This window comes from Loxodonta africana, chromosome 16 (assembly GCF_030014295.1).
Source record: "Loxodonta africana isolate mLoxAfr1 chromosome 16, mLoxAfr1.hap2, whole genome shotgun sequence".
In the NCBI taxonomy this organism is placed as follows: domain Eukaryota; kingdom Metazoa; phylum Chordata; class Mammalia; order Proboscidea; family Elephantidae; genus Loxodonta; species Loxodonta africana.
In genome coordinates, this window is record NC_087357.1 from 83,494,653 (window position 1) to 83,510,325 (window position 15,673).

Below are 15,673 nucleotides of genomic sequence, written 5' to 3' on the forward strand. Positions count from 1 at the left end.
AGTTCAATGTTCATTTCTCAGTCCTTACCTTACTTGGCCCATCCACAGCATTTCAGCAACACAGCTGAACACTCCCTCTTTGAAACACTCTACACAGCTTCCAGGATATCTCCCACATCCACAGTTTCTCCTACCTCTCTGGCTACTCCTTCCTAATCTCTGTTGCTGGTTCTTCCCTGTCACTTTGGCTTCTAGATGTTGGCACAGCACAGGGCAAGGCATATGGGACTCTTTCCCATGTGCACAGATTCTCTGAATGGTCTTATCCAGTCTCATGGCTTTGACTACTATTCCAGGCCTCTCTTAGACCTCTCCCTTGAACTCCATAATACATCTAGTTGCCTACATGACTTCTCCACCTAGAGGTCTGTCAAGCATCTTGAAACGAACATGTTCAAAACACAACTCCTGATATCCACCACACTCCCATTTCATTTTCCAATTGCTCTGAATCCTTTGGTCTGATCCTAAGTCCTCTCTCTCAAACACATATCCTACACCTGATTTGTCACCAGATTCCTTCAGACGTATCTTCAAAACAGGTCCATAACCGCCCACTACACACCTTCTTTGCAGCCATCTCCCTAGTCCAAGCCACCATCATTTTTAACCTGGGTGAATGCAGCAGACTCCTAACTGGCTCTCGGCTTCTGCCCTGGACCTACTATGACCCTTCTTGACACGGCAGAGAGATTTTTTAAAAATATAAGTCAGGTCCCATCATTTCTCTGCTCAAAACCCTCCAATGCTTTGCATTTCTTCAGAGTAAAAGCCAAAGCCGTTACCATGACCCCAAGGCTTACATGTGACTCTCTCACCTCCCTCCCACTAACTGTCTCTACCCCAACCACTCTGCCCTTGACCATGCCAACCATGATTCCCCCACAGGACCTTTGCACGTGCTGCTCCCTCAGCCAGAAATGCTCGTTCCCCAGTTATCTGTGTTGCTTTCCCCCACTTTGTCCAAGTCTTAATTAAAAAGTTATTTCTTGGTGAGGGCTTCCCTCACTGGCCCATTCAAGATTCCAATCCCCATCTTTATCTACTATATTTTTTCTTCTTCATACTTATCATTATCTAGTATACTTTATATTTTACTCATTTAAATTGTTCACTCTCTTTTGCCCTCATGAAAATGTAAACTCAATAAGATCAGAGGGCTTTTTGATTATTTTGTTTACTGCTCTGTGAAGCAGCAAGCACCACATATAATAAGCACATAATAAGATATCAATAGATAATTTTGGATGCATTGTGGTACCTATTCCATACTTAAAAATATTCTGAATACCACTCCTAGAGATACTTCTCCCCTCCCCCCGCCTGCAGCCCCCTTCTTCTTCTGATATTCTCATTCCTAATATAAACAAAGCTCCTGCTGACCCTGAATTGGCTCTTCAGAGAACTGGGTGCTTGTAAAGAGGGCCCTGGATAGGTTGTAGCATTTCAAGTGTTGGGAATGGTTCCTCCTTTTACAGATTCATAAATTAGTATCTGATCAGCACACCATCACACATCGGCTTAGTTTCTGAGCATTCAGAGCCTCTGGGTATATGAAGGCAGACCTGGGGTTGCACCTGCCCCCACATGAGGGCCTGACCCCCAGCTGGGCATGGGTCAACATCCCTCTTGGCCAACTGGCTCCAACCACCACAGGCCAAGAGCTGTGTCCTGCCATTTTTGTGTGAAAAAGGCACAGAGCACATGGGACATCAAATCTGTTCTTAGAGGTTGAATTGGCAGAAGGACTTTGGAGCAGGAAGAAGGATGTATGGGGACAGGAGAAAGGAAATAAAGGGGGAGCAAACAGACGCTCTTTGCATGAATTCTCTTGAACACTATCAGGTGAATGAGGGACATCAGAGCAGGGCCAGGCCAGGTCAGAAGGCTCGGCTGACGCAGCCCCGCCTCCTTACCTTAGGTTGAGGGAATCCTCTGGGACGCCTTTCCCCTTCAAGCCGGGCTGGAAAGAGCAGAAGCTAAAAAAAAAAGGTGGGGGAGAGGGATAATTCTGTGAGCAGAGCCCACTCATCCAGCAATTGGAAACACTTGTGGAGTCTGCCAAGAGGTGGGGCTTGTTCTTGCCCTCCACACCCCATCCTGCCTCAGGTCATGGTCGCCTGGCCGGGGTACCATTGAGGCACCCTCTCAGCACGTTCAGGTATCACACACTCTGGCCTTACTAATGACAAGGGTAATAATTAAGCAATAGTTAAAAGGCGCACCTTTCTTAGGTGCCTCCTCTGTGCCAAGCCCTTAATATCAAGGTGGACAATCTCAGCTCTGCTGCACCTTCCAGCCTGTCCCTCCAGAGACGAGCGCCATTTTAACTCAGTGCTCCCAGGGTGGGGTGGGCAACACTTGCTGCCTGAGCCAGGGAGGTACAAGGCTTCTAAACTTTGAAAACGTTTAATAGATAGAAATCACAGGGGAAAATGAGTCTGAAGTTCAGCATTGCGTGTCTATTTTTTAGATTTGGGCTAAAACGGACCTTGCAGCCAATTTTCAGAAGTAATCTAACAGTACAACATTGGGAGAACCCCAGCAGGAGGCTCCCCTGAGCGAAGGGAGGTGCACCAAGATCTGGAGCTGTTTCCTACACTCCAGCACTGCCCCTTGGACCCAAGAGCTGGTCCTGGTGCCAATTATTGGCAGAAACACCATGAATGCAAGGCTGGAGACTCAGAGCACAAAATGGGGTTTCCCAGGCGAGGGGTGTCAAATCACAGCTTAGAGCTTCCAGCCCAAAGTGGAGGAGACAGAGCCCTTCCAGCTGTTAATCCAACCATCCTCTGGTCTCTTTGTGTTTAAAAACCTGCCTTCCTTTCTGTCCTTTCTAGATTTCCTACACCAAATCTCTTTGCCTATTTCTAACTTTAATAATAATAAAAGTGACCATTAGTATTAAAAAATGTACACACTAGCTTAATTTTCTTAGATTAATTAATCTATTGTTAAACTGAAATAGGAGGCTTTGCTCGTCAAGAAAAATATATGTTCAGTGCAGAAGTGGGTAATTCAGTTGTTTGGAATTCTTTCCAGGAAAATATGCCATTGGAACAACTAAAATAGGCACCAGGGTTCAAAAAGAAAGGTTGAGCCAAAAAAAAAAAAATGTACTTGGAGAATCGGGAAGGTCCATTGAACATCCAGTTTATCAAATCTTTTATGTATGAGCATTTTTTTGTCTCCCTTCAATCATTATGGTCCTAAACAACACCAAGGAAAATGGAGTCTGCTTCCCACGATTTAGAGAAGGAACTTCTGTACCTTTTCTCTATACTTTGTTCCATGATTCAGTAGCTCTCTGGGTCAGGAAGTTCTTCCTCAAGCTTAACCTAAATACCGCTTGCTGCAGGTTAAGGGCATTTCTCCTGAGAACAGATATTAGCAGCCTTGTTCCTCTGCTCTCGGTTCATAACCAATTTCTAAGAAAGGAAAATTTCCCAGGTCTTACCTTTTGAAGGCCTTACTCCGGTCATTGTTGTGGAAGACAAGAAACTTGGAATATCCGTTTTGGAAAACGATTTCCAGGGAGATGTCCTACAAAGAGAAACCCCTTTTATTCCTCCTGATGTTCCTTGAGGGAACTCTGCAGTGCCTAGAATGGCAATGCCCCAGGTGACAGAGCAGCTGGGGTGGGTCATTTGGGTTTCTGTGTCAGGCAGCCCTTCCTATCCATCCCACAGGAGTATAAAATCCAAGGGGGTAGACGGCTGGCCATTTCAGCAGGAAGCGGGGTGGAAGGGCCTCACTAGCTCCTGTGGCTGCGGCATCCCTCCCAGGACAAGTGAGGACTGGATAGGGGGACTGTCAGGGATTGAAATGTGGCCACAGAAAGTTAGGTTGAAATCCTAACCCCTGTCCAGGTTACCCTGACCCTATTTGGGAATGGAGCTTTTTCTTTTGTAATGCTAATGAGTCCACACAGAGTAAGGTGTTTTCTAAACCTAATCCGTTCTGAAGGGTCTCTTATGAAAAGGGAAAACAGGAACATGGGGTTGGGGGGGCGGGGGGACGGGACACTCCATATAATAACAGAGGCAGATGAGTCTATAAGCCCAGCAACTTCAATAATTGCCAACTACTAGATTGGGTAGAAGCTGAAAGAAACAAAGAATAACCTTCCCCTGGAGGCCGTTCCCTGAATTTGGACTCCTAGCCTCTGGTGGTGCCCTGGTGGCACAGTGGTTAAACGCTCCGCTGCTAACTGAAGGGTCAGCTGTTCGAACCCATCGGCCGCTCCTCAGGAGAAAGCTGTGGCAATCAATCTGCTGCAGGAAGGTGACAGCCTTGGAAACCCTGTGGGGCGGTTCTACTCTGTCCCATATGATCGCTGTTAGTCGGAATCGACTCGATGGCACTCAGCGACGACTGTGAGGAGATAAATTTCTATTCTTTAAAGCCACCTACTGTGTATTATTCTACCATAGCACTCGGTAAGTAAGACAGGGAGAAAGTGCCCAGTGACACTTTCAGAGGCCTTCACTTCCCGGTTGGGGTTTGGTCTCCTGAGTAGGAGGGCCACCTTACCAGAAACACTAGGGGACCTAGGAGGGTGGTGCAACAACCTAACCAGACAGCCTCCTAGGCACAGGGCGTTCTGCTGAGTCTATTTTCATGAGCCATTTTAATGTGGCTTCATTGCCGCAGCAATGTGGGGTTGTTGTTAGGTGTTGTCCAGTCGATTTTGACGCGTAGCAACCCCATGTGTGCAGAGTAGAACACAAGGGTTTTCTTGGCTATAATCTTTATGGAAGCAGATCACCAGGAACCAACCTGATGACAACAGGTTTGGTACTATATCCCCAAAAATGTGATAAGTACTACATGTAGTGGGGGAAAAGAAAAGTCATGGTCAGCTGTTTACTGAAGGGGAAGTTGAAGCTGGAGGGGGCTCAAGCATGCCAGGTGCCAGAGCCCTGCTTGGGCCCACAAGTTCGGCCCCCTAAGCCCAGATTCATTCCCACAACCCAGACCCCTCAGGGGAGGAGGCTTCCACTGTTCGTCTCTGTTACACTCACTGTCCTTGCACAGAAGCCCCTAAGGTTAGGCTGAGTGAGAACCAGCTACTTCCTGGTCAAAAGCAGGGTGCAGGGAGGGAGAGGGCTGGCCAGATGCCCAGACACCAGAGCGCCTGCTGAGCCGTTGTGCACAAGGCAGCGGATGCTTCCTGAACCAGCTCTGAAGGGCCTCTCCAAGCTTCCACTTCAAAGGATAATAACAATGCCTCCTGCACGAGGGTCCCTTGATGGACTAATGCACTCAGGACCCAGAAGGGGACTTACAAATGGAAGACTTGTAAGAGCAGAGACCCTGCGGACAGGGCCTACCTTTGCCCCTCCTCCTCCCCAACCAAGGAGGTCCCTGGGCACCTATTTGGGAGATAGAGACACAGCCTTGTTTCTGCCGCAGCGGGGCTGATGAAGGCAAGACGGGACCTAAGAAATGACCAGGAGCCTGCAGGTGGGTGAGAAGGGTAGGGAGAAGGGCAGGTGGCACCCAGCATCACAGAGTTGGAGCAGAGCTGGGTGGCCAGGTGGGCCAGGAATTTTCAGACCAGGACAGGCTGGGACTCCAACCTCAGTGGTCAGCTTCATGACACAGTGCAGCTGCCCTGCCCTGTATCTTTAAGTCTGCACGGCGGCTCTGTGGTGACTCAGGGGAAAACAGGGCAAAGAGGCTGGACCCTCAAGGACACAGTAAGAGAAGCCCAGCAGCCCAGGAGCGGAGTGGAGAAGGAGGGCAGCCACAGTCAGAGCTCTGGGTCAGGAAAGGTGCTAAGCTGCCATGAGGGCGGGTCCCTCCTTAGTGAGACTGGGGCCTCAGTGGCATGGGGTAGCATGCCCTGTGAACCAGCTGGCCCCTCTGTCCCATGGGCATACCTGCAGAAGGAAGCGTGTCCGGCGAATCTCCCTGATGTCCGAGTAGCTGTGGCACTGGCACGCATAATGGTCACAGGACCTGTCCTTGCTGCACATGTTGAAAATGAACGGATCGCTGATGCTGGAAAGCAACCAAGACATGGGTGTGGGCATCCAAGCATCCATTAAAGAGGATGTCTAATGGACCTCTCCCCTGCCGCCCTGCCCTCTGGTCACTGCCCATCAGGGTTCCAGCCACTCTGTTCTCAGAGAACCCCTGTCTCAGCACCTGCTGATGTCAGATTTGGCACTGGTCACAACAGACACAGACAACCACCCCACCCTCGAGGAGTAGGGTGGGATGTCAAGCCTCTCTGGGGGAGGGGACAACAGGTGACAGCACAGCTTCTATCACAGGGGTGAATGAGAGAAGGCTTCCTCAATGGTTCCAATGGTGGTGGTAGTCAGGGAAGACTTCCTGGAGGAGGTGGCATGATCATAAACCAAGGTCAGAGAACCTGGGAGGAGTCCAATCTCCTCTCCTTCCTGAGAGTAGGGTGATTTAGGCCTGGGTCCTGAGTGGCCTATCCCAGGCCAGCAGTGGGCAGTCTGAGCCACAGGATGTCTGCCCCACCCACATAACTTGGTCCCTCTGCCAGGTGGTGTTGTTTATTGTCAAAGACCTCACTCCCCTGCCCAGGGCCAAGAGGACAGAAAAAGTAACCTGAGTCAGGTGTAGCCCGTGACCATGACAAGGACTGGCACAAATCAGCCCCTTCCTCCTAAGTACAGAAGTACAGAAATGCCAGGGCAGTGGTGAAGGTGTGCAGTAAGATCTTTGATGTAATGGGGGAAGTTGAGATAACCACAAAGATCAGGAGCAAGCCAAAGACGGAAGGATCTGAAACCATAAGTGAGAAAAAGGGAGAGGAGCAGACAAAAGCAGAGAGACCACCAGAGAGGCTGTAGGGACAGTGAGAGGGACCTTGCCTGCCCAGCCCCAGGCCTAGACCACAGGAGTCTTTGTGACATGGCCCCTCCTCTTCAGCGAGTGGAGCTTGTGTCCCAGGTGTTGAAAGGTGACGTCTTGGTACTAACCATGTGGCTCTTCTGTACTCTGGACCCATTTCTTACACGTTTTTGGCAGCCCTGAGAGCTTTCTAGATGGTCTGGGAATACCCAGCCTGGGTCCAAGAAGCCCACTGCATTCTAAACAGATGTCTTCATCACACAGTAGAAACAAGAGTCTGAAAGCCAGAGCTCACGTTATTTGCAAGATGCAGGCTTGAGTAAGAGAAGGGTGCGGGTGTAATCTCAACATTCCAAAAGACAGGCACTGAATAGCAAGAAGCAAGCTTGGAGCATTTGGCCACAGACAGCGTGCAAAAGCTAAAGAGCAGAGCTCTGTGTGTGACCCCTGAGGCTATCCTGCCCCAGGAACGGAGCACGGCCTGCAGGAGGCAGGGTGGGAGTCAGAGGGGAAGACCATGATCCCAGCTTCTGATGGTGTCTAAGGGGATCTCCCTGTATCTTTCCTCCTCCAAGGGTCAAAACTGAAACAGAAACCCCAGGTATGTTTGAAGAAATTTCAGGCCAGAAGGGCTTCTCTCCTGGAACATAGTGTAGAAAGACGACAAGCGTACAAGCCCCACCACACATCATGGTGTTAGGCAGCATGGAGCCTGGGACTAGACCAGCCATGCCAAAGGCGGTGGCCAGCACAGCACGGGAGAAAGTGACAGAGACCCCAGCCCCCAAAGGGATGTGCGGCAGGGCTGGAAGACAGTGACCCCAACAAAGCTTCATGCCCAGAGTCAGCAACATTGTAGGAGACACCAGCAAGAACTGAGGATGCCCCAGCCAGCCAGGCACCGTTACCCAGGTGTCAGCATGACCCCCCGTGGGAAGAAGGGGAGAGGAGGCAAAAGGAAGAATCATAAATACAACTAAACATTTATCCAAAAGAGAGCAGTTTATACACAGTGAGGAACTGAAATGCCTTGAATAGTAAGATGAAGTTTTTCACCATCAATGGGGGCTTGAGGAATAAAATTGAGTTCAGTGATAGCTGCATTTCTGAATGTCTGGGTTAAGAAGTGATTGTCAATTATGTGCACTGCCACAAAATTTCTGATAACAGCCCTTTTAATGAAGGGCTTCCCAACCAAGCACCCTAGCCCTCCTGCCTGTCCGCCACAGACCCAGTGAGCCAAGAGCAGAGAGAGCTCTGCCCTAAGGTGCCAGGGAATGGGTGGTGAGATTGTGCTTCCCCTCCTCCCCACCCCAGCTCAGAGTGCAGTCCTCCTGCCCAGCCCACAGGGAATCCATAGGGCTCCATGCCACACTTCTGGGACAGGCCAAGAGATCAGCATCACTCAGACCAGGAGGACTTCTCCCATCAGTGAGTGAGTGGGGGTGGCCCAGCACTGTAGTGCTGAGAGCCTGGACTAAGCAGGATGGTCAAGGCTGCGCAGAAGGAAATGTACCTGAGGGACTCACCCCCTACACAGTGACTTCAAGGATGTGGACTCAGGCCCTTCACAGCCCTTCTTGCCCTTTCCAGAACAACCCTCTCAGGCCCCCAGCTCTGGGTTACCAAAGCCACTTCGTTGTAGGATTGAACAAATACAAAGTGTGACTTTGGTTCTGGATATCTCTGCCTGGACGCCTTAATTCAAACACGTTCCTGTTGGAGGCCCTTTTTCCAACACTAACGTGTCTTTCTGAGTCTAAAATGAACTTCCCCTGAACTACTCTGGCTCCCTATGGGATGGTGATAATTCTAGTTACTGTTCTTGGTTTAGATCAAACAACATCCCAAGTCAAGGTCCAGGAGGCAGTGACACCAGTGACTCCTTTGCGAGCTTGTGGTCCATGCTCAGCTACACAGTCAGCTGATTTCTCTCTCCAGTAGGCTGTAAGGGAGCTTTCCGGGGCAGACTTTTGCTCATGGCCCTTTGCTCTCCACATCTTCCCCTGACCTCTGTACATGTTTCCAACGAGCATGTGTTATTATTATCCCCAATGTTATAAATGAGGAACCACCACCTATCTGTTTGTCATACTGTGGTGGCTTATGTGTTGCTATGATGCTGGAAGTTATGACACTGGTATTTTCAGTACCAGAAGGATCACCCAGGATCAGCATAGTGTTCAAACTAAGACAGACTAGTAAGAAAGACCTGACAATCTACTTTCAAAAATTAGCCAATAAAAACCTTACAGACCACAACAGAACACTGTCCAACTTGTTTGCTTTGGACATGTCATCAGGAGGGATCAGTTGCTAGGGGAAGACATCATGTTTGGTAAAGTAGAGGGCCAACGATGGTGAAGGAGACCCTTGGTGAGATGAATTGACATCGTAGCTACAACAATGGACTTGAACATGTCGGTGATCATGAAGATGACTCAAGACCAGGTGATGTTTTGTTCTGCTGTTCATAAGGTCACCATGAGTCAAAGTCAACATGGCATCATCCATCCATCCATCCATCCATCCATCCGTCCGTCCGTCCGTCCGTCCGTCCGTCCGTCCATCCATCCATCCATCCATCCACCCACCCATCCATCATCTATCTACTTACCATCTATCTATCTATCTATCTGTCTATCTATCTATCTATCTATCTATCTATCTATCTATCTATCTATCTATCTATCTATCTATCTATCTATCTATCTATCTACCTACCTACCTACCTACCTATCTATCTATCTATCTATCTATCTATCTATCTATCTATCTATCTATCTATCATCTCTCTCTCTCTCTCTCTAGCCATCCTTCCCTCCCTCCCTCCACCATTCACCTTCCCATCCATCCATCCATCCATCCATCCATCCATCCATCCATCCATCCATCCATCCACCCACCCATCCGTCTGTCCGTCCATCCATCCATATATCTATCTCTATAATTGTGGAAACTGCAACCCAGAGAGAAGTGACTTTTCCAAGGTCATATGGTTATTAAAAGGTGGAACTAGCATTCAAATCCAGGCCTTCTGACTTTAAAACCCAAGCTGTTTCAGTGACAATATCTTTTCTCCCCTGAGGCTGAGAGGCTTCCTAGCTAGGATTCTGTAACACTGATAGCATGAAGGAGAATGCTCTGGAAAATAGTAAGGTGTTTTAAGATGGAAAACTGTCATTTTTCTACTCTGTGCTCTTGCCCACCCATTAGGGATTGAGTAAACATATAGGGCGAGAATCATTAGGCAGGCCCCAATCCTCAGAAAGGCCAATTATATACAACATTATTCACTGATATAAATCCAAATTGGGGTTCTGTCTTATGCAGCATTATTCACACAACTGTCACTTTCACACAGTGTTGTTCTCTTTGCCAACACTACATCTTACATGGCTGGTGGTTCAAATCCAGCAACTGTTCTGTGGAAGGAAGAGTAGCAGTTCACTTCCATAGAGATTTATACCCTTGGAACCCCTATGGGGCAGTTCTATTCTGTCCTATAGGATTGCTATGAGTTCAAATGGACTCAACAGCAATGGATTTGGTTTTGTTTTGGTTATATATCCTTTGGTTTTAATTCAGCAACAAATCTGAATTCAGATCTCCAAGATTAATAGGTAGAAGGGGGTAGCTGATTCATGCTCTTCTTTAGGTTGAGCTGTTGCCATAGTTCATTGCATGTGTTCACAGTTCTTTTGCATGACAGCTATCATAATATACACAAATTGTCCAAGGTTGTCATAGTATAACTTTCAGTATTCTAAACTAGGGAAATCACGGTGTATTAAATTATAATTGTGATATTGGCTGACATGCTCTTTGATGTTAGAAGTAGATTTCAGAATAAAATGTACTTTGATACGCCTCACATTTGAAGTAATTTATCCAATTATTGCCAGAATTTATATCTGGAATCATTCACGTGATCATAAACTCTTTACCAGACTCAGCCCACATCTGATTCATCTCTTTGCATCTATGAAGTCTAGCACAGTGCCTGGCAAAAGATAGACCTTCAATAAATATTTACTGAGTTGAATTAAACAGAGAAACAATGGCTTAAAACTGCTGACTGATTTGGAGGAAATAATCTGATTAAAAGTTGTCTCTTGAAGAGCCAGGGGAATGGTTTGAGTCCCAACAAGGGAATCAAATGCTCTACCTGTGAGCTTGACTGCCACAACCAGCCCCCTAGTCAGCCAAGAAGAGGTCCCACTACGAGCAAAATCTAACCTACTTGGAAGCTTCTTAGTTTCTCAGCAAAGTTCCAAAGTACACAGATCCAATCACCAGTGGAGTAGTTGGATCTTTCCTGAGTTTTAATTGGGATATTTTTATGGTACATCAGAGAGCTTCTTTCAAGGTCTAATGCTCAACTGTACTCAGTTTGATGGCAGTCTTTTAGAGAACGATTTCAGGGCTGACTTAGCTTTATTTTTAACAGGCTTATTTATGTATCTGCCTTAGTCTCCATGGTCAAAATAAGACGTATGCCCCATTGATCTGACATGATCTAATAGACCGTCTTTGAGAACCACATGAGAGCCAGCAGTTTCTTAGGGCATGAGACAAGGCCCAGGAAAGAAAGCACTATCTGGTTAACAAACCCTTCTTTGAGGCATGGTGACTAAAATTACCTACGCAATTCCCAAGTGATACTCCAGGGTAGTCATTTATTTCTTACTATGCCCCTGTACTTGCACTCTAGAAAAGTACACTTCCAGACAGGAAGTCCCCTTTGTCATTACAAATCAAGGGAGTACAGAGTACTGGCAATCTGACAACTGGCCTTTATGGAAGTGCAGATACGGTCACTTTGGTCATGATTAGATGTACCTCATAAATGCAATGTACCTAATCAATAGGATGCTATCTAACACTAACTCAATATAAACCAGAGGTGAAGAGGGAAGCAACAGATCATGCAAGTCATCACACGGGCAAGCCACGCACACAGGTGCAGTAGAAAGCTTTCATCCTCACTCTGAAAGGCAAGTCTGCAGACACGTTGTCCATACTGATGAGTATCAATAAAGCATGAGCAACAAGATGGGGTGTGCTTGCCAAGTATTAATTATGATCATCCTGCCTTGGAAAAGCACAGAAGACACACAGCAATCGGTGGATGTTCAGTATGAACAAAAGATGGAAATTAGCAGAAAGGAAAATGCCCAGCATTCTAAAACAAATCTAAATCAAAGAAGTCTGGTCTGACATCCATTTCCCCACACTCCTTCAACTCTTGCTTCCTGACGTAGGTTGGAAATGACATGACAATTGGGAGCTGAAATTCTTAGTTATTAGCAGGTAAGACTTTGGTTCTTCTCTCAAGGGTCTAAAACAGTGGTTCTCAAAGTATGGCTGGACCAGTAGCTTTAGCATCAGTAACCAACCTGCCAACCCACTGCCACCGAGTTGATTCTGACTCATAGTGACACTCTAGGACAGAGTAGAGCTGCCCCATAAGATTTCCAAGGAGCAGCAGGTGGATTCAAATTGCTGACCCTTTGGTTAGCAGCCGAGCTCACAACTACTGCACCACCAGGGCTCCCAGCCACAGCTAGGAACTTACTAAAGTCTCAGGCCTCAACCTAGACCTACTGAATTAGAAATGAGGGTGGTAGGGCCCAAAAATATGTGTTTAAACAAGCCCTCCAGCACCCAGCGCAGTAACTCATGGAGTCACCGCCTGCCCCCCCAGGCTAATTACCACAAAATTGTAGGTAAAACACCAGAAAGTTTGCAAAAATCAGCAATTATTAAAACACGAGCAGTGCATAAGATAGTTCATAAAGAAAACGTTCTGCATCCTACTTTGGTGAGTAGCATCTGGGGTCTTAAAAGCTTGCGAGTGACCATCTAAGACACCTCTACTGGTCCCGTCCTGTCTGGAGCAAAGGAGAAGGAAGAAAACCAAAGATACAAGGAAACTATTAGCCCAAAGGACGAATCCACAACATGAACCGCAGCTTCCACCAGCCTGACCCAGAAGAACGAGATGGTCCAGCTACCACTACTGACCTCTCTGAGAGGGATCACAATAAAGGGTCCTGGACAGAGAAGGAGAAAAATGTAGAAAAAATTCAAATTCACAAAAAGACCAAACTTACGGGTCTGACAGAGACTGGAGGAACCCCCAAGAGTATGCCCCCTGACACCCTGCTAACTCAGAACTGAAGCCACTTCCAAAGTCCACCTTCCAGCCAAAGATTAGACAAGTCTACAAAACAAACAATAACACACATAAGGAACATGCTTCTTAGTTCAATCAAGTATACGAGACCAACAGGGCAACACCTGCCCAAAAGCAAAGATAAGAAGGCTAGGAAGTAATAGGAAATCTGGAGAAATGGACACGGGAAACTCAGGGTGGAAAAGGGACAGTGCTGACACATTTTGTGAGGACTGCAAACAATGTCACAAAACAATTTGTGTATAAATTTTTGAATGAGAAACTAATTTGCCTAAAGCACAATAAAATGAAAATAAAAAAAGCAACGGCACTAACAAAAACAACAGCACGTGCTGATAGCACAAAGATGAAACCACTTGATTTGAAGCATCATAGTAATTGGATAATAATGACAACTCTGACCTGAGCGCATTAGAAGGTTCAAAAGGTAAATTAGCATTGAATTTTAGCCTTATAGGTATATTGATACACATTATCTGGGCTTCTGAAAAATGTTTTTGTTATTATAACTAACTACAGGAATATTTTATAAAAAATAATAAATTTCTGCTGAAACACTGCACAAAAATTTTATAGACAGTCGTTTGGTGTCACTCCCTCTCACAGTGTCTGCACTAGTGATGTCACTGCCCTGCAGGGATTCTGACAGAAGCCAGCAGGACAGCCACTGGGCTAGGAGGCCATCTTGTCATCATTTGAACCTTGGCTAACCAGAAATGGCAAGGTCCGCCTCTGGATAAAGGCATCTTCAATCAGATGTCTTCATATGCAGTGAAAAAGTAAAAATATACAACCTGGCAACTGGACTTCTAGCAAAAGTGAAAAGATGGTCAATTTGATTTTGAATGGACGTACCTTGAAAACACAATTCACCTGATCAATAAGCTCTGACTGAACCCAAAGAGACTGAACATGCTTGATCTGAAAGATGAAACTTTGAATTTCCTGCCGATGGCCACTGGCAGTGGTGGATGTAAAAACGACTCTTCAAATTTCTACCCAAACCTCACCCATCCTTTAAGACCTGACCTTAGCCCCCTCCTCAAGTAGCCCTTCCTCACCATCGGCCACAGTCACCTCTCCAGTGAACCCTGAGGAACCCCCCTGTAACACATACCTTGCCCATGGTGATAGTCTGCTCCAAACTCTTTCTAAAAGACCCTGTTTGCACTGCCAGTTGGACTAGCGTGCCCCAGAGTAGAGGGGCAGTGCCTGTTGTCTTAGTAAAATGAGCAATCAACACATTGTTGAATAAGTGCAGGCACCTGGATTCAAGTACCTAAATGCCCTAAGGAAAGACCCCATTTCATGTCAGGAGAGGTCTGAGGAGCTGCCCAATTGTCAACCATCCCAGATTTTAGCTTTGGGGATCACAATTAGAGATGTCCAGACCTTAAGTTTCTTCTGCTTTATCTCACGGTCCATCTCAAGCTCACACCTAAGCCTAAGGCCAGGAGAGGTAAGAACCGGAGTAGCTGGGAAGGAAGTGTGGGCTCAGGGAAGAATCTTCTGAGAGAAAAGAGGACTCACTTGGACAAGCAGTGGCGGGTGCAGAAGACGTCACCCACAGGAGACAGCGTGAAATTCTCGCAGATGTAGAAGTGCTGGTGGCCAAAGAGAAGGACCCCTTCCGAGACCAAGTGCCCTTGCACGATCACCAGGGAGTACTTCAGTGACACCTAGGAGGAGAGAGCACCAGAGTCAGGCCACTTACGCAACCCATGCCCAGGAAGAAGCAGCACCTGGGCCACTCACTGCCACTTGGATGTTGTAGTAAGAATCGCAAGAGTAACAGCATGGCTTTCTAAGAGCATCACAGCTGCCACTGTGACACACAGCACCTTGTGTAATTATTTAATCTACCCAACAGCACCCACCCCACCAGTGTGTGTGGGGTTCAATGTTTTCTGTTGTATTAAGCAAGCTATCATTCTTCCTCTATCTTTAAGCCCCTCCACAACCACGCAAAGTGTTCCACAGTCAACAGTGAGGAAAGTTGACAAGGTACAAGGGACCCCTCAGTTTCAGAGGTAGAGGCACTTGTCCAGGGACCAGCTGGTAAGTGGCTGGACTGGGACTAGAACCCATGTCTGCCTAAACCACAAGCGTAAGACAGGAACAGCTGCTTCTGCAAGCCCAAGGGTAATCTGAGGAGTGTGTGGAGGATATATAGTGCTCTGTCCAATCCCACCCTATGGATTGACACCTGCATTCACTCAGCTGCTGGAAATGCAGGCAGTTTTCCAGAATCACCTCCACTGAAGAGAGTACCTGGCCCAAGTACTCACACCCCCTTCCCAGCTGACCAGTATGTGTCCAACAATTTGTCAATGTGGAATATGAAAGCCTGCCCTCTTGCCTCAGCTCAGGACAACTCTGGAGGACCATCCAGTGCTACAGCTCCCTTTGCTGCGACTGCATTGTGGTTCCACTCTCCCAGCTACCCAGTCTTGCTTCCCTCACTCCCTCACATTGGTGGATGCTGAATAAATACCCTACATGCACATGTCTGACTCAGAACGGGTTTCCTGGGAACCTGACGTTGACAACGTCTTGGCTGATGACCTTGGCCTAGAGTACTGCATGTAGCAAGGACTAAGTTGGTGCTTGCTGAAGAAATCTCTGAAGGAATGAATGTGT

General features: G+C 47.2%; 1 protein-coding gene across 11 annotated transcripts in view; it reads right to left on the bottom strand.

Annotated features, from left to right (window-relative positions):
* Window positions 1-15,673, bottom strand: part of WDFY4 (WDFY family member 4) — a 415,213-nt gene that overhangs the window by 96,486 nt on the left and 303,054 nt on the right. For 10 of the 11 annotated variants that reach the window (XM_064269860.1, XM_064269858.1, XM_064269857.1 and 7 more), the window contains 4 exons: window positions 14,564-14,712; window positions 5,886-6,006; window positions 3,458-3,543; window positions 1,917-1,979 (listed from right to left, as the gene is read on the bottom strand). In XM_064269860.1, coding sequence (XP_064125930.1) covers window positions 1,917-1,979; window positions 3,458-3,543; window positions 5,886-6,006; window positions 14,564-14,712 — 419 coding nt within the window. Of the gene's footprint in view, window positions 1-1,916; window positions 1,980-3,457; window positions 3,544-5,885; window positions 6,007-14,563; window positions 14,713-15,673 lie in introns of those variants that run through there. The other variant, XR_010318150.1, reaches the window with a different exon arrangement.